Source organism: Embiotoca jacksoni, unplaced genomic scaffold, assembly GCF_022577435.1.
Source record: "Embiotoca jacksoni isolate LCO1_2020_lvr unplaced genomic scaffold, fEmbJac1.0.p SCAF_11, whole genome shotgun sequence".
NCBI classification, from domain to species: Eukaryota; Metazoa; Chordata; class Actinopteri; family Embiotocidae; genus Embiotoca; species Embiotoca jacksoni.
Genome location: NW_027185241.1, coordinates 15775171 through 15801037, shown reverse-complemented (window position 1 = coordinate 15801037; position 25867 = coordinate 15775171). Strand labels below are relative to the sequence as shown.

Here is a 25867-nt window from a genome sequence, read left to right as displayed (position 1 = left end):
GGGAGAATATGATTCAGCCCGTTCCCCATGTGCCAAATACGGCTGTTTGGTCAAAGCCATTTGCGTAGGAGATAAGCAGAAGGTTCCCTTTGTTGTAGGCACGGTGACCATCTGGATCGAAGAAGTAGGTCATGTGATAGAGTAGAAAGAGTGACAGTAGGAAGGAGGTCAGCGGTGGTTGAAGGGCAAACTCCAGACTTTGACCCAGGAGACTAGTGTTCAAGTCCGCGAGAAAGAGTTAATGTAATATAATTCAGAGAAATAATGACTCCATTACCAAGCCAGAAGGTCACCAGGTGAGGACAGAAAAGAGAAGAAGCCTCATGAAAGCATTAAATAATTTGCAAGTGTCAACGTAGCTGCGGTCCTGATCTCATTTTCATGCCACAGGCACCATCTCCAGCATCAACTTCTACCAAAGCTCTGCTAAAACAAGAGCTACATTTAATAAGCCACGAGTGGCGAGTAGGTGTGAAGTCACTCTGACAGCCAGGATGGCATCAAGTTCTCGCTCTTGTCCACTTGGGAAAAGTTGCCCACGTCTTTTTTTCTTTTCTTTTTTTTTTTATATACTTTTAACTTTTACTTTGTCCTGTCATGCCATGTCTAAATAATGAAGTCCTTCAAATTATGGAAATTTTGGTGCTAAAATGCTTCACATATTTTTACTTTTTCACTTAGATCGAGGTACAAAATGTTTCTTTCAATGTTCTCACCAATTAAACACATCAGTTGAAGACACTTCCAAGTGGCTCACTTCTCAGGATGCAGATTTGTTGTTTGCATTGCTGTTTTTTTTTTAATTTTTATTTTATTCTACACAAAAAGGAGGCACGGCTGAAGAGATCAAATAAGAAATCAAACGAAGGTGGAATGATGAAGACGACAAAAAAAATGTTTTAAATGTGGCAGACTGTAGAAATGCAATGCAAGCTTTTTGTTGCCGTTATGTAGTTGTTTAAAATAGTCGTCTACTGTGCTCATTGTCAGATACTGCTCTATTAATCACACTGCAAAATGTGACATTTTGGAAATCCTTGAAAGATAAAAGTGAAAGCTGTTGACTTTCACTTGACTGTTACTTTTTTTTACGACTTAAAGGTACTGTCATAAAGTCAAGCTGAACCCAGATCCCTGCAGCAGAGTGCTGCTAGAGGTTGGCTCCAAAAAGCCTCTGACTCCACAGACTCCCATTCAACTTCTCTTATCAAATTTGAAGTCAATAACACTTTTTTGCAAGTTATAAAGGTTTTGCTAACTAAAGTCACTCCTTCTTATTATTTCCCTAGTGGTCCATCTGAAAATAATTCTATTATTAATTAGAAAGTAAGCCTCAAAAACTTGTGTTTTTGGGGGCGTGTCTGTTTTATTGACAGGACTGTCCTGCGGTCAGTTTACACCTGTCGGTGGGCAGGACGTAGTTTCCAATCAGATTGAGTCACATCCACCATAAGTTTCTCCCCAGCTCGTCCAAATATGGTCACTTCTGGCTCAAAACCGCTCTGAACTGTCAAGATGGCGACAGCCAATAGCCGAACTCAGGGCTTCATAACGGCCACCCTGCTCCATGGGCATCACTATGCTGCGTTCCGTCCGTGTACGACAGAAACCTTTTGATCGTTAGCTCATAATGCAGGTCAGGATTGCGACGTTCTAACCTACAGTTTGTATTTCATTGAAACATTTATTTGGATGTTACGCCGCCTGTTTCTTTTTTTACATGTAGCAGGGGTGCAAACAACACAATGTTTCCACGCATTTCATTGTCTCAGCCTGTCAATGCGGTCCTGGATTCTCTTCATTGTATAATTCCTTTGATCTCGGATTTTGATCAATTTCCTTTTATGTCATCCCAGTTTATATTCATTCTTATCAACATATTTGATTGTTGTTAGGGCCCCATGCTTTTAGCTTTCAATGGCTTATTCAAGGTAAATCCTTGTCTCCGATTGGCCATTCCTGTTCTGATTACACGTGATTAAACGTCTCATCATTTGGAGCTGCTCTTACTGTCCTCCTTCACTTTGGACTAAGGGCCTGATTTACTAAGATCTCAAATAAAGGGCACTAAATTACGTGTTTTTTCCAAAAGTTTGCGCATTTATTTTGCACCCGTTTAAGAGTATTTGCGTCACTGATATCGGGTGCAAATGGATGTATTTAGATGAGGGGTTTGCGTGTGTTAAAGTGATTCCAGCAAAGGAAAACAGGGCGACCGCAAAAGGAAAAGGAAATCTGATCCCACTGAAATATTTTTTGAAAATATAACAAGAAGAAAACACTATATAGGAGATTATCAGCAAGAAAGTCAACAATGCTGAGTCGTAAGAAGTCTTGTAATTGCTGGTATTTCAGGGCTCCTCCTTGTTATTGGCTGTCAATCATCATTCAGTTCATTCAATAACTCAGAAAGGTCATCGCCTCGACAGACGACATGTCTGAATAATTTAAGCCTCTGACATCTCAAAAGTTTTTCCATGGGTGTAAAAACAAATTCTCAAAGTATTCTTTAGTTTTTCTGCGTCTCCTTTTTACAACAATAAGAGCAGCTGTCTCTCCTGAGGTTCATCTGATTAATAAGTTCCTTTCAGTCGTACTAAAATATACCCGAATCACTTCTCCTATTTCTACTTTGAGGTTTAGTAAATATCGTTGCGAGTGCTAAATGTATCTGTTTGCATTTCCCCTCTTAGTATTTTGCACGTTCAAGTTGAAACGCTCAATATTACATACGCATGCAGGCAAACACACAAAATGGACAACGTGTGTTAAATTGCACATTTGAAAGACGCGATCCTCGCTGCACGTTGTTAGTAGATCTGCTTGGACATTTTTTTGCGGGTGGTGTGAAGTTCGCACGTGAGTTTACACACCAGACTTTTAGTAAATCAGGCCTTTAGTCGCTGCATAATTTTGTCTCTACTCAACAAGGAACTGATTCACTCTGAACTTGGCTCTTTAGACTCTTCTAATTCTTACATGTTTGATAAGTACTCAGAGCTCACCATCATCAACCTTGTGAAAAGCACTGCACGGAATCTGTGAATTGAATCTGCATCTCCTCATATCAAAACAATGTACATAATTTCTTAACATAACAAAACACAATAATTTGAAAGCATGGAGCTTGTTGACCTTTATGTAATTTCCATGGATAAGTGCTTGCTCACCCCACTCCTCCTCCCCTCAGCAGTTCTCTGCATCCTCCTTCATCTATGAGCAGCTTGCCCACAGTTTTTGAATGCCTACGTTGATTCCCCATGTTGGCAAACTCACTTGGAAGTGGAAACTCGAGCTGTGAATTGTACGTTGTCATCGGGGAGGAGGAAGGAATCAGTAAGAGGATTTATAAAACTTCAATAGAATTAGAAAATGTGCATAAGGAGTTCATTTGGGTGCACTAAATAGAAACAAGTAACAGATTGAAAGTCCCAGTGCAGATGTAATGATTCAGCTTGAAAACTGTTTATATACTAGACCAGAGCTGACAGGGAGTTGCAACTGAATCAATACTTCTGCACATCACAAGGCTGATAAGACAAACGAATCATGTTTCCACTGTAACAGCTCCTAATTTCATCTACTTCCTTATCATCACACTGCTGTCAAAACTGTCAACTTGCTGAGCAAAAGTGATACAATAAGCATCAGTGAACTGCATTTGGTCATCTACTTTGAGTGTCATGATTCATTTTATATTACATTTCATTTAGCTGACGCTTTTATCCAAAGCGACTTACAATAAGTGCATTTCAACCATGAGGGTACAAATTCAGAACAAGAACAATCAAGAAAATACAATTTATTCAAGAAAGCCAAACTACAAAGTGCTATCAGTAAGTGCCATGTTAAGTGCTACTAAAGTTCTACTGTTCAAAGTGAAGTCGGAAGAGGTGAGTTTTTAGTTTGCGGCGGAAGATGTACAGAGTTTCTGCTGTCCTGATGTCGATGGGGAGCTCATTCCTCCATTTAGGAGCCAAGACGGCAAACAGTCGTGATTTTGTAGAGTGTTTAGCTCAGCGAGGGAGCAACAAGCCGATTGGTAGAAGCGGAGCGGGCTGGGATGTAGGGTTGGACCATGTCCTGGATGTAGACTGGACCCGATCTGTTCGCAGCACGGTACGCAAGTACCAATGTTTGGAAACGGATGCGGGCAGCTACTGGTAACCAGTGAAGGGAGCGGAGGAGGAGCGGAGTAGTGGGAGTGTATTTAGGAGGTTAAAGACCAGTCGAGCTGCGGCATTCTGGATGAGCTGCAGAGGTCGGATGGCACTAACAGGTAGACCTGCCAGGAGGGAGTTACAGTAGTCCAGATGTGAGATGACCAGAGCCTGGACCAGAGCCTGGACCAGAACCTGGACCAGAGCCTGGACTAGAGCCTGGACCAGAACCTGGACCAGAACCTGCGCTGCCTTCTGAGTGAGAAGAGGACGTAGTCTCCTGATGTTGTGCAGCATGTATCTACAGGAACACATCGTTGCAGTGATGTTGGCAGAAAGAGAGAGTTGACTGTCGAGTGTCACGCTGAGGTTCCTAGCAGTCAGGGTCGGGGATAACACAGAGTTGTCCAAGGTAGTAGTCAGGTCGATGGTGGGAGAGTCTTTCCCTGGAAGGAAGAGCATTTCAGTTTGTTGTGTTTTATTTTATTTAATGCAGCCCACCCCCCCCCCCTTTTTTCTTTTTTTTTTTACCTGCAGCACACTATTGTGACAAGTGTCCCACTGCAGTCAAAATCCATGATCAATAGTGCCTACTTTAATTTTTTTTTTTTTTTACAAACAGATGTGATCATGATGCAAAACACTTTAATTAAAATTTAATTAATTAATCATAGATTTTATGTTGAAATCAAATGAGTGTCTGTCAGTGAACAGCCGGGACTCGATAGCCACAGTGCCAACAGCAGCCATCATCTGGTTTGAATTTACCATCTCAGTGGCCTGTTTCCGTTCTCCGTTCTCATGCTCACAGCGGCCCATTCTCCTAAAAGACTCAAGATGGCAATGTTATGCACGGATTCACTTGAAGTATTATCGGGTCACAGTTAGAAACAAAACTGAAATAATGTGACACATCACGCATTTATCTTCATTTACACGAGCAGATTAGTCTTTTATATTTTATTATATTAGTGTTAAGAATAGAACACAGATTTCGAAACTATAACATCAACAAAACTCATGTAAAATCCCAAATATTAATAGTATGGCAGATGATTTAAGCCTGTATGCTTTATTTGTGTTGAATTTTTGTGATTTAAGAAAAATCATGACATTATCACAACATTAAAACATTAAAAACTTAATGAAAAATGTAAAATGTATTGTTTTAACATCCCAGATAAAAATGTTTTTATCAAAATGAACAAGTGTATGTCACTTTGCTATAGTGTAAGAACAAGCCCTTTCCTTCCATTGAATCTATCACTTGCTTTACAAAACATATCTGTGGTAAATCACTGATCACACATACAGAGTTTACCGTTGGCATCAAAATGGGAAAATCTTAATATGGGATTCCCAAAAAATATACTGCCTTCTTTTGAGTGTCCAATGAATTCATTAAAACTCAAAAGCACTAAATAAGCATGACGGTCTCCCTTTCAGTCTCTCTCTCCCTCTTTCTCGAGCTCACCGTCTTTCTCCCTCTGTCTGTTGGTCTGCGTCTTTGCTCTGTTGCCATGGCACCTCAGCACCTCACCTCTTCAATCTGTTTCTGTGTTCTTATTAAAGGCTTCATCACCTGCACCCGCAGCAGAACCCGCAGCAGAACCCGCAGCAGAACCCGCAGCAGAACCAGCAGCAGAACCAGCAGCAGCAATGGCAGCATCAGCAACAGCAGTGGACCCTGAACCCCAAGATGAAGTGTTTGGTAAGAGGTCCAAAAACTTAAATTAGAACTGACATGCACATATTGACATCACCCTGAACTCCCAGCTGAGAGATTAATGCATGTCTTTACACGATTAAATAATGAATGAAAGAGAATTAGTATCTTCAGGGAACTCCACTATTTGGAGCCGACTTCAGAACGGGTGTCAGTCAGTTTAAACCGTATATGTCAATATGTTCATATTGTGGGTTGAATGCAGAGATGAAGTGGTGCACAATGAATGTAAATATGCAATCACACAAATGTCCGGTAGGAGTGATAGAGACTGAACAGTTTAAACAAAATAATAATAATTCTCCATAGTTTGTCATGTACAACATTAGGATGTAGATTTGTGGTAGTTTCTCCCGTCATTCTCGCTGAAACCTCAATCATAAAACACAGTGGAAACTAGATGGTGATATTATTTGTGAATCCTGTGGGTTGTGGGATTCCTGCTGGATGGAAGTCAATTTCACAATTCATTACCTGACTGCGATGGGACAGGAAAAAAGGCAACCGGAGTGAGTGGATAAAATGTATAGGTAAATTCTACATATAAATATGCAGGTCTAAGGTCGAATATATGAATACGCACTATTATCAACACAGGAATGGGTGTGAGTCTTTCTGCCGGGATTGAAATAGGACAGAAATGTTCACGTGCAGGAGTGGGATGGGACATGAGTCACCCTCCAGGAAGCACTGTAATACCAAGAAATCTGTGGAAGCTGAAATGACAGCCTTGAGTCTACATTGACGTAGTAGCACTCAGATATCTTGACTCTGTATCTGTTTTTTCCCCAATTGGCAACAATAAAAGGCTTCATGCTGGCTCAGAAGCTGCTAAATCCTTCGCTGTGACATTTGTTTTGACGGCGCAGCCTGGCTGGTGAAAAGTCACCTATGATGAATGAAGCTTTGTATGTTTGTAGAAGCCAACCATTGCTCATAATGAAACAATCTCAGAAGTTCATGTTTCATGCATCCCCTGGAGTTTTTAGGTTTTTCCCACAGCTCTACTCTTAGAGAAGTTTGGTATGAAAGGACAGGGGTTAAAAACCATCTTTGCAATTCAGCAGCTCAGCAGATGAGGGCAGAGTTTGATGCACAACAAAGAGGGTATCTGAAGGTTGTCACCACGTTGATGGATGTCAGGGGTAGATGCTTTTACAAATTAGGATAAATGGCACAGTTCCTCAGGCCAGAAGAAAATTTGCATTTGCTTGTGCAAATTTTCGGAATTTCCTTGGCATGGGCATTTTTTTAATGAGGCAACCGCTCAAATTCAAATCTAATCAAAGGGAAATCAGATTGGATTTTCTGCTGTGATGACTACGGTAACTTTAGCACACTGCATGCAGAATAGATCAGCAGAAAAGCTCAGGCAAGACGGCTCAGCCAAACCCTGAAGCCCTGAAATAAACATCACCACTTTCTTTTCTTTTCTTTTCTTTTCTTTTCTTTTCTTTTCTTTTCTTTTCTTTTCTTTTCTTTTCTTTTCTTTTCTTTTCTTTTCTTTTCTTTTCTTTTCTTTGTCTGTTGTGAATAAAACCATCAGTGTCTCTGAGGCTTCCTGTTGACTCCTGTCAACGGTGATGATCGAGACTGAGTGAAGATGCAGCCTACAGTTGCCTCCCACAGTGAAGGAAATGACTTTCTGTTTACGTGGCATACAATAAATTCTGTTGCCAAACACCCATAGTCAAACAAAATTCTGTAGATTTACAGTGTGTTGGCCTCACATAGATCTCTGTTCACACTTGGTGTTGTGCCCAAAAAGGTAATCACAACAATCAACAAGGAGAGGTTAGAGAAAAGGAAAGTTGGTTGTTCATTCGGCTAGAGCAGGGGTCTTCAATGTTTTTCAGGCTAAGGACCCCCAAACTGATAGAGATGGAATAGGGACCCCCTAATATATATATTGTATAAAATTGTGTTTTATATTAAACTGGAGGAGTGCAGGAGGTTTGGAGAGACAGGTCCAGGCTAGTCTCGTGCTGTGAGTGAACCGATGCCCAGCTTAAGAGAGCTCCTGTGTGTCGCTGAATGTGTGCATTTCTGACTGAAAGATAACATCTTCTGCCTCCATTTATCCATTCTCTACAATATGTTGGATTCATGTTAATATGTATTTAAAGACATTTAAATTTGTGGGGGAAAAAAATAGGAAAAATTGTCTAATCAACCAAAAATTCCAGGACCCCCTGCAGTACCTACGCAGACCCCCTAAGGGTCGCGGACCCCCTGTTGAAGACCTCTGGGCTAGAGAATAAGACTCTCAAGCCTTTGGTTGCATTTGTCCAAGAAGAGCATCAAACGGTCAAGAGACGGGGAATGGAAGAGGAGTGCAGCCTGTTTTCCTTCCTCCGTGTCAGTCCTGATTATTTTCAGGGCGAGACGAGGTGAAATACTAAAAGATTGAGAGGATGTGTACTAAAGGAAGCTACAGCAAAAGAGATAGTAATCAAGCCTTTGAGTGTGTATGAATGAAAGGGTTAGAACAGCATTGGTTGTTAATTGCTGACTCTGCTTGTAACTAAAATTATATGCCGAAATGATCTTTCAATGGGCATTTTGAGTGTGCAAAGCATCCAAAACATTACAAAAAAATGTCCATATATATATATAAATGATGGTAATAGTGCAAATCTAGTTTCATTTCAATAATTTAAGAATTTCATAAGTTAAAAGTGGAAAAAAAGGTTTTGTTGTTGTTGTTTTGTTGTTGTTGTTTTTTTGTTTTTTTTTTTGGGGGGGGGAGGGGTGGGTTGGGTGTATGCAAATCTACTCAGCTGTACCTGATTAACGCTACATTTAACTTCTTGCTGACTGAATAATTTCCTGTCTGTATGCCAATATCTGTTTTAACAACGTAACTAAAGATGTTTTTCATGGACAGATTTTGAACTTTGAAAAGATATAAATGGTCTTTGTTGGCATTTGTGTCATTCATGACGTTTTTTTCTAAAGTAAAAAACTTCATTTGAGCTCTGTTAGTTGCAAGCGAACATGCAGGAATACACTCAGCAAGTGATTTGTTTACTGAGCATAATGGGAGTAAGAGTTAGCGGTAAAAGCCTTACACTGCAATACCACTGATGGCCGCGAGGAATTTGGCTCAAAAAGGCTGTGGCTCCATAGACTTCCATTCAACTTTACTCATGAAGTGACATCCAATGACTAACACATCCTTTGAGAGGATCCTTTGAGAGGATGTGTTAGTCATTGGCTAAAGTCTTTCTTATTATTTGTTTTCTGGTGGTTCATGTAAATATAGTCCCATCAATAATTAGATAGTTGTCCTTAAAAAATGGTGTGTTTGGGGGCGTGTCCGTTTGATTAACAGGTGCAGTCAGTTTTCTGCTATAAGTGGGTGGACGTGGTGTGCTCGGGTTCTCAGTCATAGCGAGTAAGATTCACCGCTCGCTCTTCCAAATATGGTCACTTCTGGCTCTAAAATAGCAAGAGGGCGACGGCAACAATTGAAACTCGAGGCTTCAGAACGGCAGTTCACAAACCAATCGGTGACATCACGGTTGGTTGCCGCATGTTAGTGACTGTGCTTGATACTAACTTAGCTTTCTTAATACTGTCAACCACCGTTACAGGCCTGGAGTTTAATTTGTGATATTTTACTTAAATTGTACAGCCCAAGCCACTACACCTACTTTATTACAAAACCCAACCTAAAACTGTTCCTGCCACTGTCACTACTACTACTATTAAGAAGAAGAAGTATGTTTATAAGTAGATATACAGGAATCTAATGTCAGTGTCCTTTGTATCAATTTCAGTCTTCTAATACACAGTCAATATAATATTGATTGATTATACATCAAATTCAAAATTGATTTAACATCCGGTAGCCACAAACCGACTGGTTTTCTAAGAAAAGTCAATATTGATCTAATATGATGCGTGTGTGCGCGTGTGTGTGTGCGTGCGCGCGCGCGCGCGCGCATTGTACGTGCATGTATGCTTGATTGGATTTTCTTGTGCCCTTATTGATATCATGCCACGGCAGCTTGTTGGAGTAATCACGTCTCTGTGTGCAGTAAAGAGCCACCGCTCTGTCGTGTTGTTCTCACTGATTACCAGCAGGAAAGTTTTACTTGCAGAGGCTTCGTCAGATTGATCCACTTAATCTGCTGCCCCTCCTCCTCCTCCTGCAGCTACAGTAATTAATGTCCCCCGTGTTTCACAGTTGCCATTCATCAGCATGGAACAGACTTGGAGGGTCCACTGTTGACACAAGTGATACTTCAGAGCAGCCACCGAACAGCTGCCAGGGACCACACGGCATCCTGGCATGACGTTATCTGACTGCTTACTGTACAAATCAACATGCTTGTTTATTGCCTCATTTATTGGCCTGACCTTGAATCACCCATGACTTAAACACTATCTTCTTTTTTTTTTACACTGCTGTTATTTAACCTCAGCTTCCTCGCAGTAGTGCTTCTGGCAGCTCGTGATGAGATCAGGAATGAAATAGGATGCCGGTTTTAAGTGGTCATCTCTTTAAGATAGCCGGCGAGGCAGCCTAAAACGTGAACCGACTGTGGACATTAACTGAGCTGTACATGAAGAGGAGGGATTAGGTTGGTATTTACATTGATTAATCTGGTCAATGAAGACTGCATGAAAAGGTGAGTGAGAGCTTTGAAGCCAAAGTGGAACAGCAGTGTTTCCTAATTAAGGTTTGTTCAGGTAGTAAGTGGAAATCAAAGCTCCATCATAGTGTGTATTTTAGTGTGTACTTCTTCTGTACACCTCAATATTCCTTTGGAGATTTGGCTTTGGTGCTTAATGTTTAACTGGTGAGCACTGCCTCCTGATAGTGTGTAAAAATCCCATTTTCTTATCAGTTTCTAACTCGTTGCTGTTAGGATACATTTTAAACCTTGCTCTGTTGGATACACTGAGCCTGAAGTAATTTAGCACCATTAGGTTGTTCCAGAGTGCGAGCAAAAGACAAAAATATGGAATTTCCACCTTACAGGCCCAGCGAGAGTGGTTTATGACAGGCAGGTTTAGCTGTCTTCATTGGAGCGTGATTTGGTGGAGCTCTCATCAGCAGGCATCGTGACTCATCCAGGCCTGTCCAGCGCCCGGGGATGTCTCCGTGCTGCACTTCCTGTTTGCCTTTGCTTTTTTCACCAAAGTGCAAACACCACCATCAGCTGCGTGGCCGTTAAGAGCCCATTTCGACTCCATTACCTGGCCCAGCCTGCAGCAGGCAGAAAAACAGACCCCCTCTATGAGTGTGTCTGCCTGTTCCGCCCTGACTCTGTCTGGGTCTCTGTTTCTTCATCATCACAGGGTGAAGTGGTGAGAAATTAGCTGTAGATAGAAGCCCAGGAGAGGCAGAGAAAAGTGGGACGGACTCGGCGACGGTTGCCTGACCAACCATTTCATGGCAAGGTATCTTAAAGGGCCCCGAGGGTTATTCTACATTTAAACCAGAGTCTCTTGGCACACAATTGGGATTAGTGCTTGTTGTAAGCAGTCATGCACCAGGCATTAACCCACTAATTGGTTTGGGAACTGCTGTTTTGAAGACTTGAGTCTGCCATTTTCTCCCCTTGCCATTTTGGTCTTTTTTGGAGCCTGAAGTGATCATACTTTGGTGGATCTGAATTTAGCTAATGATACCAGCATGTGGATAAAATGTAATGACTTTGTATTTAATAAGAAAATGTGCTTGTTTTTAAATGGGAGCTGGAGTTTTCTTGGAGCCATACCCTAGTGGCCATCAGTGGTATTGCACTTTAAGGCCCTTCCACATTGGCTTCACTTTTCAGATCCATTTTCATAAATAGTTAATGGCATGGCATTACTATGCACATTAAAGCTGCTGCTCTCCTGTCGACTCGACACAATCCCACACATGAACTAACAAAACGGCTAACCCGGACGCTACTAACGTATCACATCCAAATGTCCGTGATCACAGCATTCATTTTCTAACTTGGTATCTGCTCTGATATTGCCATCCTTCAGATTTATTTTATGCAAATCCCGTTGGAGTGGAGAGCAACAGGTCTGTGGTAATTCGGAGACACTCAAATTTATTGTTGTTGTGCCGTCATGACGTCTATCTTCTGTCAGTATGAGAATCCTTTTGGATACAAGTTCAAGGACAAGGACTTCTTCAAAATCTGCTCCGTGTCGTGCTAGTTGGGATTGTGATTTGAAAGTCCTGTCCAATTTTTTAAGACAATGGTGAGCAGGAAGGTTTTTTTAGATAGTGGGTTAAACCTTGCAGATACATGAGCATCATCACAATGAGAATGATCAAGGACATAGTACCTATAGGCTCTGAAGGTATCAGGTTCATACAAAGTGGAAAAACAAAGGGAGAGAAGAGAGTTTCTTTCTCTGGCGCTCTTGGCTCAAGAAGATTGTCTTTTCCTTGTAATTAAGTTGTTTTTTTAGCCTTCCTACACCTACTCACAGAGGACTTTAATTAGATGAATCAATAAAGGTTACCGAGGCTCTTATATCGAAGAGCAATGTGTTCTCATGTGAAACACTTGGTTGTGTAGAAAAAGATGTTTTCAAAGTCTGAGAACAAGGTATTAAGTAGAAGTGTATTTCTTGTTATTCCTTTATATCTTAAATCGAAGAAATACATAGAGGCTTTTCTCCTGTTGCTGTTAAGTTAAACCCTCCCTGTGTTAAGTACGGTTTCACCATAGAGAAGAGAGGAGAGGAAGAGATCAGAAAACTATTTCAGCTGCACGTAAACAATGACCAGTCCTGAGTGAGGCCTCGGGGGGACGTGTTTTATCCTCATATATCTCTGTCGCTGTAAACCACACTCCAACTGTGAGAAACTCATCCTGCCCGCTGCTTCGGACTTTGTTTGTCAAAGTCGCCGTGATACGGAAAGTTGATACAATGATTCTCTCTGGTTATAACAGCGACTCGGTGCAACAGTCCTCCACCCAGGAATGAATGCACGAAGGGAGAAATGGATCTAATTGATTGGACTGGGATTACTCCTTCACAAAAATGAACCGCAAAAAAAATGGGATATTGTGTACACAGGGAGAACAGGCTGCATAGAAAATATTCAAATGATCTTGGGTTAATGACAGAAGAATACAAATACAGCTTGCTTAACAGGCTAATGGCAACACATTTCAATGGCACTGTCTTTATCTTATTGTTAAGATCTAGAAATAAAAGCACCAAGTGATTAAAAGAAAAGAAAATAGTCATTGATGTTTCGTAAGATACGTTAAACATTTTTACTGTTTTTCTCACTTCTCCGTTGCTTGAGTTTACCTCTCTGCTGAAAATTCTATTGAAATAATCATTGTAGTCTTGATAGGATTCCCTTTGTTCTCTCACCAGATTCATAAAACTTTAAAATCTTTATTTCACTTTAAAAAGAGCTCAGTTATAAAAAAAAAAACCAATGCTTCAGAAAATTTGTTATATAAAAAGCACTGCATAATCTATCTTGTTGTTGTTATTAAACCCTGTATGAACCACTATAAAAAAAACTTCCCGAAACCATTCAAGTTTAACCATTTTAACTTAATTAGATTTAACTCAACTGTATACCACATATAAACCCAGTCCAAGTTTGTTTGTGCTACAAGATGAAAGCAGAGAATTTTTCAGTTTCCATCTGAGACCCTGAAATAAAAAAAAAAAATGGACTAGATGGAACAAATAAATAATAAACTACTGAATAAAATAAACATACTAAGAGATAAAGCTACATTATGCTTATTCAATGTTACAATCCATTAAAAAAAATTGTTTACGTGGATGTTCAATCAGATGTAAATGTAGTCAATTGAAGCAGTAATTCTACATTTGATGAATTCTCTGTCTCAGAGCTGCAACTGGACGTGAACAGTGACGTACTGTAGTTGGTGGCTGAAAGAACTCCAGGCTTTTTGAGCTGTTCAGGTCACCAGAGGATGTGCTTTAGATGGCACTCTAAACATGCATCACTTTTCCTGGAACTAGCTACGTTTCCAACAGTGAACATGACATCCCAAGTGCAGACGGGCACCATCCAGACACTGAGCTGCCGAGAGTAGACAGCGACTGGTGGTGCCTTTGCTGAAATTGAAATTGAAACGAAAATTCTGAACATAACCTCACAAGACACCATGCGCTAGTGATCAGTTTTCCTTCCAGATTCATAATTTCTCAAGATCACACTTGAGCTCCCATCAGTGAAACGGAATGATATTGGCTTGAGCCAGTTATCACTTATTTCACACACTATGTGCTTCCCCTCTAATTGCATTTGGGGCCCACTGGATACTCGTGAAATCTTAAGGGTGGAGCAGGCTGCGTCAGTTTGCATTGATTTAGTGTGAGGTTGGTCAGAGTGCTCTTCTTTACTGTACTGTTCAATAAGGAGTGGGTGTCGGGGGTCTGATCCTCGTCCATCTCTCCGTTTGCTCATTACTAACCCTGTAGAGAAGTTTCTGAAAACACAGATCAAGTCGTAATGAAAACGCGATCAGAAAATGCTCTTTGGAAATGAGATTTCTCCCCGTGAAGTTTTGTGCATATTTGATATCTGGTTTCATTTTTGGATGACGATTGTGGATGATGGAGGTGAAGCAGCATTGTGTGTGATGCACAGAGCTGGGTTTTCATTTTTCCAGCGTGCCTTTCATCTGGCCTGCGCAGCTCTCTCTGCTTTCTGCTGTTTTCTCTGTATTCTCTTCCTTACTCTGGCAGTTACACTATTTGCTGTAAACACTGAAGGTAACAGGGTTTTTTTTAGATGGTAACAGTTTTTTTTTTTAGATGATAAAAGAGAATAAATCCAAATGATTCAAATACATCCATGTTTATAGACCATTAAATTCAAAACTACATAGTCAAGGCTGAATTAGCCTTCATTGTTAATTTTTGTCATTTAAATCAACTGGTACATATTAGTTAGTCCATCCATGACATTTTTTGTGATTGTTGGAATTAATAAAAGCTTGATTTCTTTTCTTTTCTTTTTTTCTGGCTTTTCTGGAAAACTATTACAGAATAAAAGAAAGAGTCATAAGTGATCACTTCCTATTATAAGAAGCATGGACCACACTACAGAAATATCTGGGAATATTTTAGTTCTCATCTTTTTTTAATTATCTGAACATGAAGAACATTGTTTTCATAGTTACACAAAACTTCATGGTCATAAACGTCAAACAAGTGACACAACTTTATAAAACACTATGTGACCTCAGTACAGAATACTTGGCCTACATCTTCTGTAAAAATAAGTGCCTTGAATATTTTTGTTACTTTAACACATACTGTATGCAAAAAAACAGTGCAATCTCTTACAATTTGAAGGGTGTAAAAACATATCTAATTTGCTATATGGTTAGACGGACGCAGAGAAGTGCGACGATTGGTAGCCTAATTCTTATAAGACCACATTTCCCATAAACTAAATTGTAGAAATTAAATGTCACTGTGGAGATTGTTAAAATCAAGCAGGGAAATATGTTAGCGCTCATCATCTGGACCTCCTTCTACTAACTAGACCCTTATCAGTAGACCGCATTGGTTAATATTCAGCATACACTAAAATAGTGCTTTTTGCATGTGGATTTTGTTTGATATGTTAATGTGTGCACTGTATACTTCTCTGAGATTGTGTAAGCACTGCTGACTGTGCATACAACACAGTACTGAGGATGTGTAGAGTTTGGTCCTCTGCCGTGGATTTGTCTGTCATGCACATATAAAAGTGCAGTGGCTCAGTCATTTGTCTCCGTGGCCGAGGCTGACTCGAGCTGGTACGGGCCCTGGCACTGCCAACTTGAAGAACCTCCTCTCCTTCCCCCTCAAAAGCTCTGATTGTTAAAGGGAAACTTCCATCACTGGACCAGTGTTCTTTGGTTTGACACCATTGTTCAGATTCTCCTTTTTCTGTCCCCTTTCACCTCCCTTTCTCTCTTCTGGTATCTTCCCCTTTCCTTCAGGTTTGTTTTTCTTTCTCATCTCAAATGGATAGATTATTCATTCAACGATCTGAAGGCTGTCCTGCTGATCCTCATATCTGTGTTTAAACAGGCACATTCATTACCTCTTACATGCAGCTTTTCGCCCATTTCTCTCTGCATTCTGCATCCGTATGTTTGTGTGCCATGTTGTAAGAGATTGTGCCCCAGTGTGGCCATGAGTTCAGGAGACCACGTCAACTGGCCTCGACCATCTGGCAAGACAATCACTGTGTGTGTGTGTGTGTGTGTGTGTGAGAGTGTGAGTGTTAGCAGCTGGGTCTGTGGCTACAAGGGTCCAAGGGGAGGGGATGATGGGTAACCAAGAGTACAAAAGTACTATCCTCGCCTCTGCATCCCGTATGTCAGACCAGATGAACTGGAGTCCTTTCCCATCGGATGAAAACAGCAAACTCAACTTAAAGTGGAAGTGCAGCTGTGCTGAGATACAGTGGCCTTCAAGAAACATCTAGATTATCCAGTTAAACTGAAATTACAGTTTACACCTGGCCGTTATTGGGTCTTAACTGTTGGTGCACTCTGACAGAGGCTAAACAGAGAAAGATGCACATTGACACAGCTAAAGCTGCATAAGACCACTGGACCTATTTGGAAACTAAGCTTGAGCCCAAATTAAACAACTTTGTCTGAGTTTTTTTGCTTTGGAAAATCAAATATACTCTGACTAACCTCACCAGGCTCGAACCAAATCAATGCAAACTGATGCAGCCGGAGCGAACCACGCGATCATCTCTTCCCACCACCGCTACGCACTAGATATGGCTTCCTTCGACATCTTTCTGTTCCCCAAACATTTGACACAAAATTTGTTATGTTCACTCCCTGCTTAAGTGTCGGGGCTATGGTCATGCTGCAAATGCGCACATATCAGTGGTCACAAAAACAAAAAACTAAGATTTTCAATTGTAACTCGTGTAAATCTTTAGTTTCCTTGTGTGTGTGAAAACACTGATTAGCCGCTAGGTTGTGGTCAAAGGTGGCGGCTATAGGAGATTTATACCATTCTATAGCATTCAGTCTATACTGTTATATTTAACAACTTATTCTGAATGAAATCTGAAAATCATCCATCATAAAAATTGACACTGGTGCATCTACCCATACATTTTGGATTATAGTGCCATTTGCTGTAACATTAAGGAGGTTTAGAAAGCCTTGGGTGCTTGACAGAGCAGAATATTTCAGTTTGGGACCGTAACCTCTTCAGGTGACATGTATCTTGTGCCCGGGCTCATAAAGAAGAAATCAAAGTGTAATGTCTCAGCTGAAGCCCTTGACACAAACATCCAGCTGGCTTGCGACTCCGGGACATTCGTCATGTCCACTGCCATGTGGAAATGTGTATGTATTAATGTGTTTTGGCCCCTCGTGTCTCCATGGGTGAGGGAACGTCCCTGAGCACTACGCTGATGGCATCAACCCATGCTGCGCTCTATTCTTCCAGTGTGCCGTCCCACTGTCATACTAATGGTACCCATTCATACCGGCTGCCAGTGAAAACCTCATCGTCCACAAACACGTATGTCATCGCAGAAATATAGTACCATATTAAAAAAAAAAGCAAGCCAAACTGAGCCGTCTTACAATTTAAAATTCATCAGTAAGCCTGACCTCTGACTTCATGCATTGCACTGCCGGCACATGATTGGCTGATTGGGTAAATTTCATTAATAAGCAGGTGAACAGGTGATCCCAATAAAGTGACTGTTCTGTGTATAGATGTGCTTTATACCTAGTATAACTTATAGTTATACCAAACCCTTTGACAGATGTCACAATGAAATTCCAGAAAATTATAAGAATCTGTAATGTTTCAAACAGAATGGTGCTGAAATGATAATATGATTTTCTCCATTTTATGTTGTAGTAAATTACATATCTTTGGATTTTGGACTGTTGTTAGTGTCTCCATGGCAAGAAAACTGCCAGTTTAGAGTTTGGAAAATTGTAATGGTCACTATTTTCTGACATGTTGAAGACCAAACAATAGATTGAACAAATGAAAACCAGTAGACTGATTAATTAATAGTGGCAGCCCAAAACAATATAAATTAGCATGGTTATTTGCTGTGACTACAGTATTATTACCTTCAACCAACAAGTCATACAACCATCTAGGTAACTATTTCCTGTCCGCAAATATAACCCACAGGAGAGTTTCCTGAACTAGCGCACCTGGTTACAAAAAAACACTCGAGGCTTTCGGAGTGGAGGAACTTTTTCACAGCTCCAAGATCTGTTGGAGGAAGTACCGCCTTTTGTTGTGTCCACGCTGGCTGAACTAAAAACCAGTGTAGATGTTAGGACTCTACCTACTTCAAAGTCGGTATTTCCCCAGCACAGGAACTATAGCAAGCGTACGGGGATTTGTTCGCCGCTTTTATCTCGCCGTCAGACAGCCCTCACCCTCGGGCAGAACTTTGCTGCTGTGTTGTTCTCTTCAAGGCCACCTTATTCCCCTGACAAAAACTGAAATTTGATCTCGCAGAATACTTATTTTGTGCGCGACTTAGTTTGAATCAGAAACTGAAAGCAAAGTTACACTGTGGACCGTTGATTTTGTTGGGCAGGCGAGTCGTTATCAAAGCCTGCACAGTTTATGTTAGTTTCGCGTTCTAACTGACGGTGTGCAAACAAGCCTTTCTAGGGTGCATCATTTTCAGGGAACTCCCCAGTAGTTTCCTCTAGAAGTCCCCATTAATTGTTTGGTCCCTAAGCCCCTTTGGTCAGAGCTAGAAAAAGACAATTGAAATAGGGAAGTTACTACTTCCTTAAAGTTATGCAATCTTCATCACCCAGGCAACCTTTTGTGCAGTTTAAAAAAATTACCACTCTCATCTCGACTCATTGTTGGAAATGGGAAGCAGACACCAGCCTCTTGCCCCGAATTGTTTATTGAACCATCAACCCAACCAGCCTCCTTGTAACAAGGAAAGACACATACAGACGTAATTTGAAGTCCATCACTTCTCCAGGGCACCAGATTATCCAAATTTATGTGACAACTGGAGGTTAGCGAACTTTAAAACAGGAGTGAGTTGTAATAAACTGCTTGTTCAGAAGACCTATGGCGTCATTTCTGTTGGAGGTGGACAGTCTCCTTTAAACACAGCACAATGAGAAATAGCCAGAATATTTGATTAATACTGGGGGGGATTTTTCAAAAAGCCAACTGGAGAAATAGTTACACATCTATTGAGTGTGTGAGAAAACATAGAAATCTTACATCCATTACGGCCAAGAAAGGAAGAGTGATATAGAACGAGGTGTAAAGAAATAGAAGAAGAAAATTGCTGCCGTTTGTCAGAAAACAAATCGATGTGAGGTTCTGTTGGTGAGGAGAGGCCGGGGCTTTCATTACGTCTGGCAGCGCTGCAAGGTTAGCCTCACAGCTGCTTAAATAAATCCAGCAGCTCTGACACTGCTGGGTAGATGATGATAGAGTTTGCTGCATTCACAGCAAACAAGGATCAAACTAACTGTTGTAAGGCCTCATTCTTTGCTTGTAATCTGAGGAATTCAAACAGCACGGTTTAAAAGAAGCGTAGTCTCGTGAATTGTCTCCCTTGAAACATCCTTCCCCATTTAATGCTGCTTTTTTTTTTAAAGTGAAGTTCAAAGGTCATGAACATGGTTTGGGTTTATAAGGGAGTGGTTCTGCTGTGGCTCTTATCTCCTCCAGGAAAAATCTCCGGAGGACTAACGTCCTGAATGCCAGATTCAGAGACAGAGAACGTCTTTTTTTTTCTCCGAGCTTGTGGGTGCTTCAGATCCACCATGAATGCAGCGGCGGAGGGATTTTTGCCCCTGAGTGGGAGGGTTGGTCCGGGGCCACATAGCGATGGATGCTTTTTCAGAGGAATGCTTCCCGTGCTTCGGTCCCACCACAGTCCTTGTTGTTGTCCCAGATGCTGGACCGCACATCCTCTTCACAGCGAGGAAGAGGAGGAAAAATGAGGAGATTGAGGCCCACTCCCTGCATACCTCCTCCCCTTTAGATTCTGATCTTTCTCTTCTCGCAGGGCACTGAATGTCTTTTCTGAACAGATAAGACAGGCCGTCTTCATTTAATAACTTAACAAAGATCACGCACGAGACAAAGGTGATGGTAATTGTTCTGGCCACAATAATCAAAGATTTCTGACGCAGCTCATAATGTCAGTTGTCCCCTAGAATTTCACCAGCATTATCAGACCATCTTGGCACTTAAGTTGTCATAGGAACATCTTGGAGTTACCAATTAATGAATTAAGATGAGGTAATAGACTATTATCTGGTCACCCTCAGACTTTGATAATGTCTTGGCTACATTGCGAGAGCGTATTTTGAATGAGGCCTTCAGAGCGACATTATCTGACAACGCTTGTGCGGCAGATTCTGACCCTCCTGACTTTTCCTCTGGTGGCTAAAGGACCCCTGTGCTAAATCACTGATGGACGAACTTCAGAGACTATCATTATCTTGGGATTTCAACCCAGGAATAAATTCAGTATTTATGAAAGGAGCCAACTATGTGAAGTGAGCACGCTCTCAACAGACCCTTACTTCTCTGTGCAGTGCAGCGCGTCCGGCTGCTGGGTAATTGGCCCTTAGTGTTGTTGACAAGTTGCGTGCTTCATCTGCATAACCAGTGTCCTTACAATGACAGCCATGCAGCTGGCGGGAGAGGAGTTGTTTGTAATGGAGTGAAGGACTATACAGAGGAATCAGAAACATGCAGCCTTGTGTTTGACTGAACGAAAATCACAGTGCGAGATGAACTGCTTGATTCCATTCTCATTTCAATATTCCTCAAACGATTGATACTCATTAGTATCATTGATACTAAGCTGTCACAGTAAACCTCCGACTGCACTGTGACTTCGAGTCCCAATGAAAACATTTATGATAAGATTAGTTTTAGTTGTCAAGCTGAGCAGCTCAAATAGTTGTGATCAATGAAACTGGTTAAGGTGTTTTGAGGGTTTTATTAGGTTCTGCCAGGTGCTGATTGATTCCCTAAATCATGGCAGTTGTTATTAAGGGAAGATGGAGTCACAGAGAACAGGAGTCAGTCAGTTACTGATTGTATTTAGACATTGAGCCTGGGCCTCCCTAAAAAGCCACCACACCGAGAGATGCTGACTGTCACAGAGCTGTCAGTGACCCAGCCACTGAAAGTAAGTGGCTTCAAAGGATTTACTCGAGTCTCAGCTTTGTCAGGTTCATCCAATAGGAAGCACTGCGAGAGCCGAACATATTGGGGAAGGCTGTACAGGAGAGAAACTTCTGACAAGAGCTGGGATTATCACAGCGCATAACACAGAAAATAAATTGAAAAAAGGGCAGCTGTGTGAAGACACGCAGATATCGATAAGGCAAAATGAACTCCGACGAGGACATCTCGTCCTGCCAGCCTCATTATCCGACATGCTGTTGTGTTGCATTAATTGCAGTTTCGCATTTAGTCAGACACCATGGTACTGTCCTAATTTCCTGCCTCTCTCCTTTACAGATGAAAAATGAATATGGATTGAACTGTAAACTTGCTTACGAGAATAGCTGTGATCCACTTACATGGTTCATGGAGATGAAAACCTTTTCAAAAGCAATTTAGTAATCCTTCACAAAGACACATTTGGCAGTTTGGTTGGCAGACAGATTCTAATAAAACAAACTGAAAATAGCTGAACAATCGCAGTTAAACGATCCTTACCTAGTTGGCTACTAAATGGATTTTCATTGAAATTCAAGGAAAATCAACAACTCTGAGTACAGTGGGCGGTAATGGACACAGATAACAGTCTTATCTTGACTATACAGGTAAGTTAGCTATAGGGCTGAGTAATGCACTTCGATATCTTTATGGCATTGACCGAATTGCTTCAATACTATCAGAAAATTCTTTGTTATTCGAACCAAATCTTCGATTACTCGGCTACATCCACACAAACATGTTTTCGCATTAAAAGACATAACTTTTGCTACGTTTATGCTTCACTTTAAAAATAGCAAAATGTACTGGAAAAAAATGCAAATGCTCTATTTGGGCAGCCCATGGATGAAGATAAAATCGGTTTCAACTTGGGTAAATCTTAGTTTAGAAAACCTTACTTCAGTCTTTTCAACCAAATGTCTGGCCACACCTGTCTGAAGTGAATGCCCTGCAGTGACTGGAGGCTTTTCTGAGTGCAGCTGGCTCGCTTGTATCAACTGATAGCATGTTAGGTCAATTAGGGAACATTGGTTAATTTTACCATCTAGTGATTGCTTTCATGTTGGCAAATTGTCGCGTCTAGTTGTTGCTTCTGTGTTAATCGTTTGGGGAACATCGGAAAATTGTAACATGTAGCATTATCTTATGTGAGGTGTTTAGGGGACATCTTTTAATTGTAGCAACGTGTTTTACAGTCTCTCCTTCCAACCTGCATGAAAAACATAGACTGGTACTCGTGTAATGTAATTTTCTTTTTCTTAGAATTAAAAAGGGTCTTCACTTACACGCAGTTATTGAACATTTTTGAACGTCACACAGTCCTAAGTAAGCTATCCAAGGAGAGACCCAATAAAGACACTGAGGCTGAATAAACTATCATAAATCCTCGAACAATAACAGTACCACTGTGGCATTGTGTGAAGCTTGAAAACAACTGGGTTCTAGTCATCTCCTCATCCACTATCCTTCATTAGGCAGCTGCGAATGTGTGGGGGGGATTTTTGTTTTTCTACAAATGAGTGCGGTTTCGAGAGTTAGTTCTGATTAGCCTCAAATGTCAGCATATTGGATCAGTAATCACTGAGTCACTGGCATTGATCTACAATCCCCAATCGCCCACACATGTAATGAGGCCTGTCTGTGCTGTAGGGCACTATAGCCCCAACTTTAATTCAGAAGTCTGCTTATTAACGGGTTACTCATCAGCACATGTTGAACACCCAGTCAGTTTATTCTGCAGTATTATGTACTGTGGAGGTCAGTTAAATTGAATGCATGTCAGGATGTTTTCCTCTCTGTAATTTGTGTTGCATTCGTATTCTGGTGGCACAATGGGTTGAGAAAAGAGAGCAATGGGTGATGGATGAGGAAATGATTTTAGAGGCCTCATGGGCAGGCTTCATAAGGGTAGCAAAAACAGCAACTCGCTTTTTTATGTTTTCCTTTGCAGTGAAATAACAGTCAGAGTGAAACTTCTGAGAGCGGGATTATAATATTTACTACTGGTAACAAGAAATAATAACTTTTGTTGAAAATTCTTCACTGAATCAGATTTTATGAGGTGATGCCACTGGGTATGAGAATATTGTTTCAAATGCAAAACCGTGAAGTAATCGTAAAAACAAATCAAATGAATATCCTGTAGCTGCTGCAGGGCCCCTTGTTCTCCGTGTCTCTGAAGATAACTCTTGATAATTTTGTTTGGGATCGTTGCAGAGTTTCTAGTCCCATGAGACGTCTCTGATGGCAGCGAGAGATGAATGAGAATCTAAACATCCCAAACTTTGTCACTGTACTGTTCAATTCCACATATTCACAAAGGAGCAGGCTTGATTGGCTTATCTGCCTGCTGCGATCCCTCACAGATCCATACAACCCATGGAACAGGCAGCTTGACTCTTTAATGAGCCTCACTGTCGGCTGCCGAGATTACAAAACCAGCCCCCCCCCCCCCCCCCCCCCCCCCCGCCCGGTGACAGGCAGGTCATGTTGCCTGCCGGCGAACTCACAGCAGGAATTTGAAAACGCAACAGTATGTCGTACATTTCAATTTTTTGTTTTGTTTTTGTTTTTGTTACTGTTTTAACCACGTTAAAAAGTTTTCAGGCCAGCGACGGTGTGCACAAACTCTTCAAAAGATTAAGGTATCACAGAGACACCCCAGCATCCAGTTAATTGGATTGATCATCATCTCGCGTAGATGTTTAATGCCTACTAAACGGCTTTAAACCAATTCGTTGGGTTAATGGGAGGGAATTCGATCAGTACAAAGACTTTCACTTAAAGCCACTTTGTACAATTCCCTCACCCGCATCAGAATCAGACAAATTGACCCGGAGTAACACAATTGCACGAGTTGTTTCCATTCTGCCATCAATTATTGATAACATTTTATTTGTGGCTTTAATATCAGTTTCTTCATCTTTGAGCAAGACCTGACTACACATCTTCTTTTTGTGTATCTTATTTGTTTATTTATTCGTACATTTACAGTCTTTGAATGGGATGTGTCCTCTGCCTTAAAACAACTGTCATCCCTGACAGGTTTTATGAGGACTTTCACGTTGTCAAAATGGCTTTATAAGGGTGTTTAAGAGTTTGAGTTTTCTTTTTCATCAGAGGGTTTTGCACCTTGACAAGCATGAAATCCTGAAGAATTGAGAAGCACGGAGTGAGATGGTTTAAAATGAATCAGGATTACAGAAGTGCTGAAAAAAGTACGGCGGTGGCAAGAGAGCAGCATATTTAAATAATTTATAGGTCTTTTTGCCATCACATCTCATGACAGGTTTTTTTTTTTTTTTTTTTTTTTTTTTTTTTTTTTTTTAAAGAAACAGTCTTCAAATGCTTTGTATGAATAATTGTTGGTGTCGTGACCCATAAGGCTTTTGTTGGGAAGCTGCACCCAAAACTGTGAAACAACTGCAGAGTTTTTGAACTGTCAAGAAAACAAAAGCAAAAAAAAATCTCTGACATGCCTTTCAGTCATCGGTTTTGAAAGTAAATTTCCAACGTTTTGTTTTTCTTTCTAAAAGCCAGAATGACTCGGAATCGATGCATCACATGTCTTATCTGGTAGGCGACGGGAACATATTGCATCATCATCTCTCAGTCATGCTTCTGGACAAACATGCAAGATAAAAGAGGAACAACAACGTTGAACTTTTTCCATAAGCAGTGCTTTGACAAAGGCAGAGAAACTTCTGCTTGTCTAGAGTTGCAGCAACGGTGGCAACGCACATGCACGTTAAAAAACAGGTTTTGTACGCTCACAAAGCGCGCCATGCTTTCTTTACTTTATATATACATATATATGTATATGTATATATATATATAAACTTGCATTATTTTGCACATCTATGAGCTCCTGTTGGTTCTACTACAACACCTAGTTTGTAAAAAAGATTTTGTATTACCGTTAATATGTAAATAGATATTCTTGACACGACACAAAAATGACTGAAAATATTGACTATTTTTCCAGATAAAAATTCTAAAAATGATGCAAATAAAAAAACAAATTCTAACTTGCGTAGTATGACCAACAGGAAAACCTGGGTGATGTGATTTTGGCGAAACCATACTGTATAAAAAGTTTCAAAAAGTTATTGAAAATGGTTGTCGTGTCTGTTGTTTCATTGTTGCAGCTTGCAGACGTCCCTGCGCTCGTCTCATGTCTCGTGTTATTTGTCCAACTCCGAGGACGCCTCGTTTATGCGTAAATTAAGTTGTAGCTCATTGTCTACCTTTCTGCAGCAGTTGCTTGTGTTTTAACAATGTTTAGTTAATTAGATATTGATTCGGGAAGTTTGAATCAGCCAATACCTTCCAACTTTAGTGAAGTTTTGTTGCTTTACTCGTCCCTTATGAATGAGTGCGTTTTCTGTGGGGCTTCACGTTGCTGAAGTGTTTTCCCTTCGGCAAATAATAATCCTGAAAACGTGATCAGCCATTGTGGACATCTTTCTGCTGCTTGTTGGTACAATCGTTGTGCAATATCCCCTTACTGCAAAGTTGTTACGCTTTATATGTCACAGATGTGTGAATTGAAATGGATATGAAGCTTGTACAGTATAAATTAGAGTTTTTCAAGAGATAAATCAAAGCTCTGTCCTTTCCTGTCCTTTCCTGCCCTTGCCCTGTGCTGTACTCTCCTCTCTTTCCCTAAAAATACAAAAATAAAACCATGTCGTAGTGGTCCCCTTTTTAAAATGCATACAGAGGAAACGCTGACTCTTCATCTCCGTTTCCTGTTTGACATGTCTAGCCAAAAGAACCTATTGGATGCCTTCTT

At 40.8% G+C, this 25867-nt stretch overlaps 1 protein-coding gene across 4 annotated transcripts in view; it reads left to right on the top strand.

Annotated features, from left to right (window-relative positions):
* Window positions 1-25867, top strand: part of LOC138194537 (myelin basic protein-like) — a 47264-nt gene that overhangs the window by 20037 nt on the left and 1360 nt on the right. For all 4 annotated transcript variants that reach the window (XM_069143343.1, XM_069143346.1, XM_069143345.1 and 1 more), the window contains one exon: window positions 5733-5871. In XM_069143343.1, the coding sequence (XP_068999444.1) occupies window positions 5733-5871 (139 nt within the window). The remainder of the gene's footprint in view (window positions 1-5732; window positions 5872-25867) is intronic.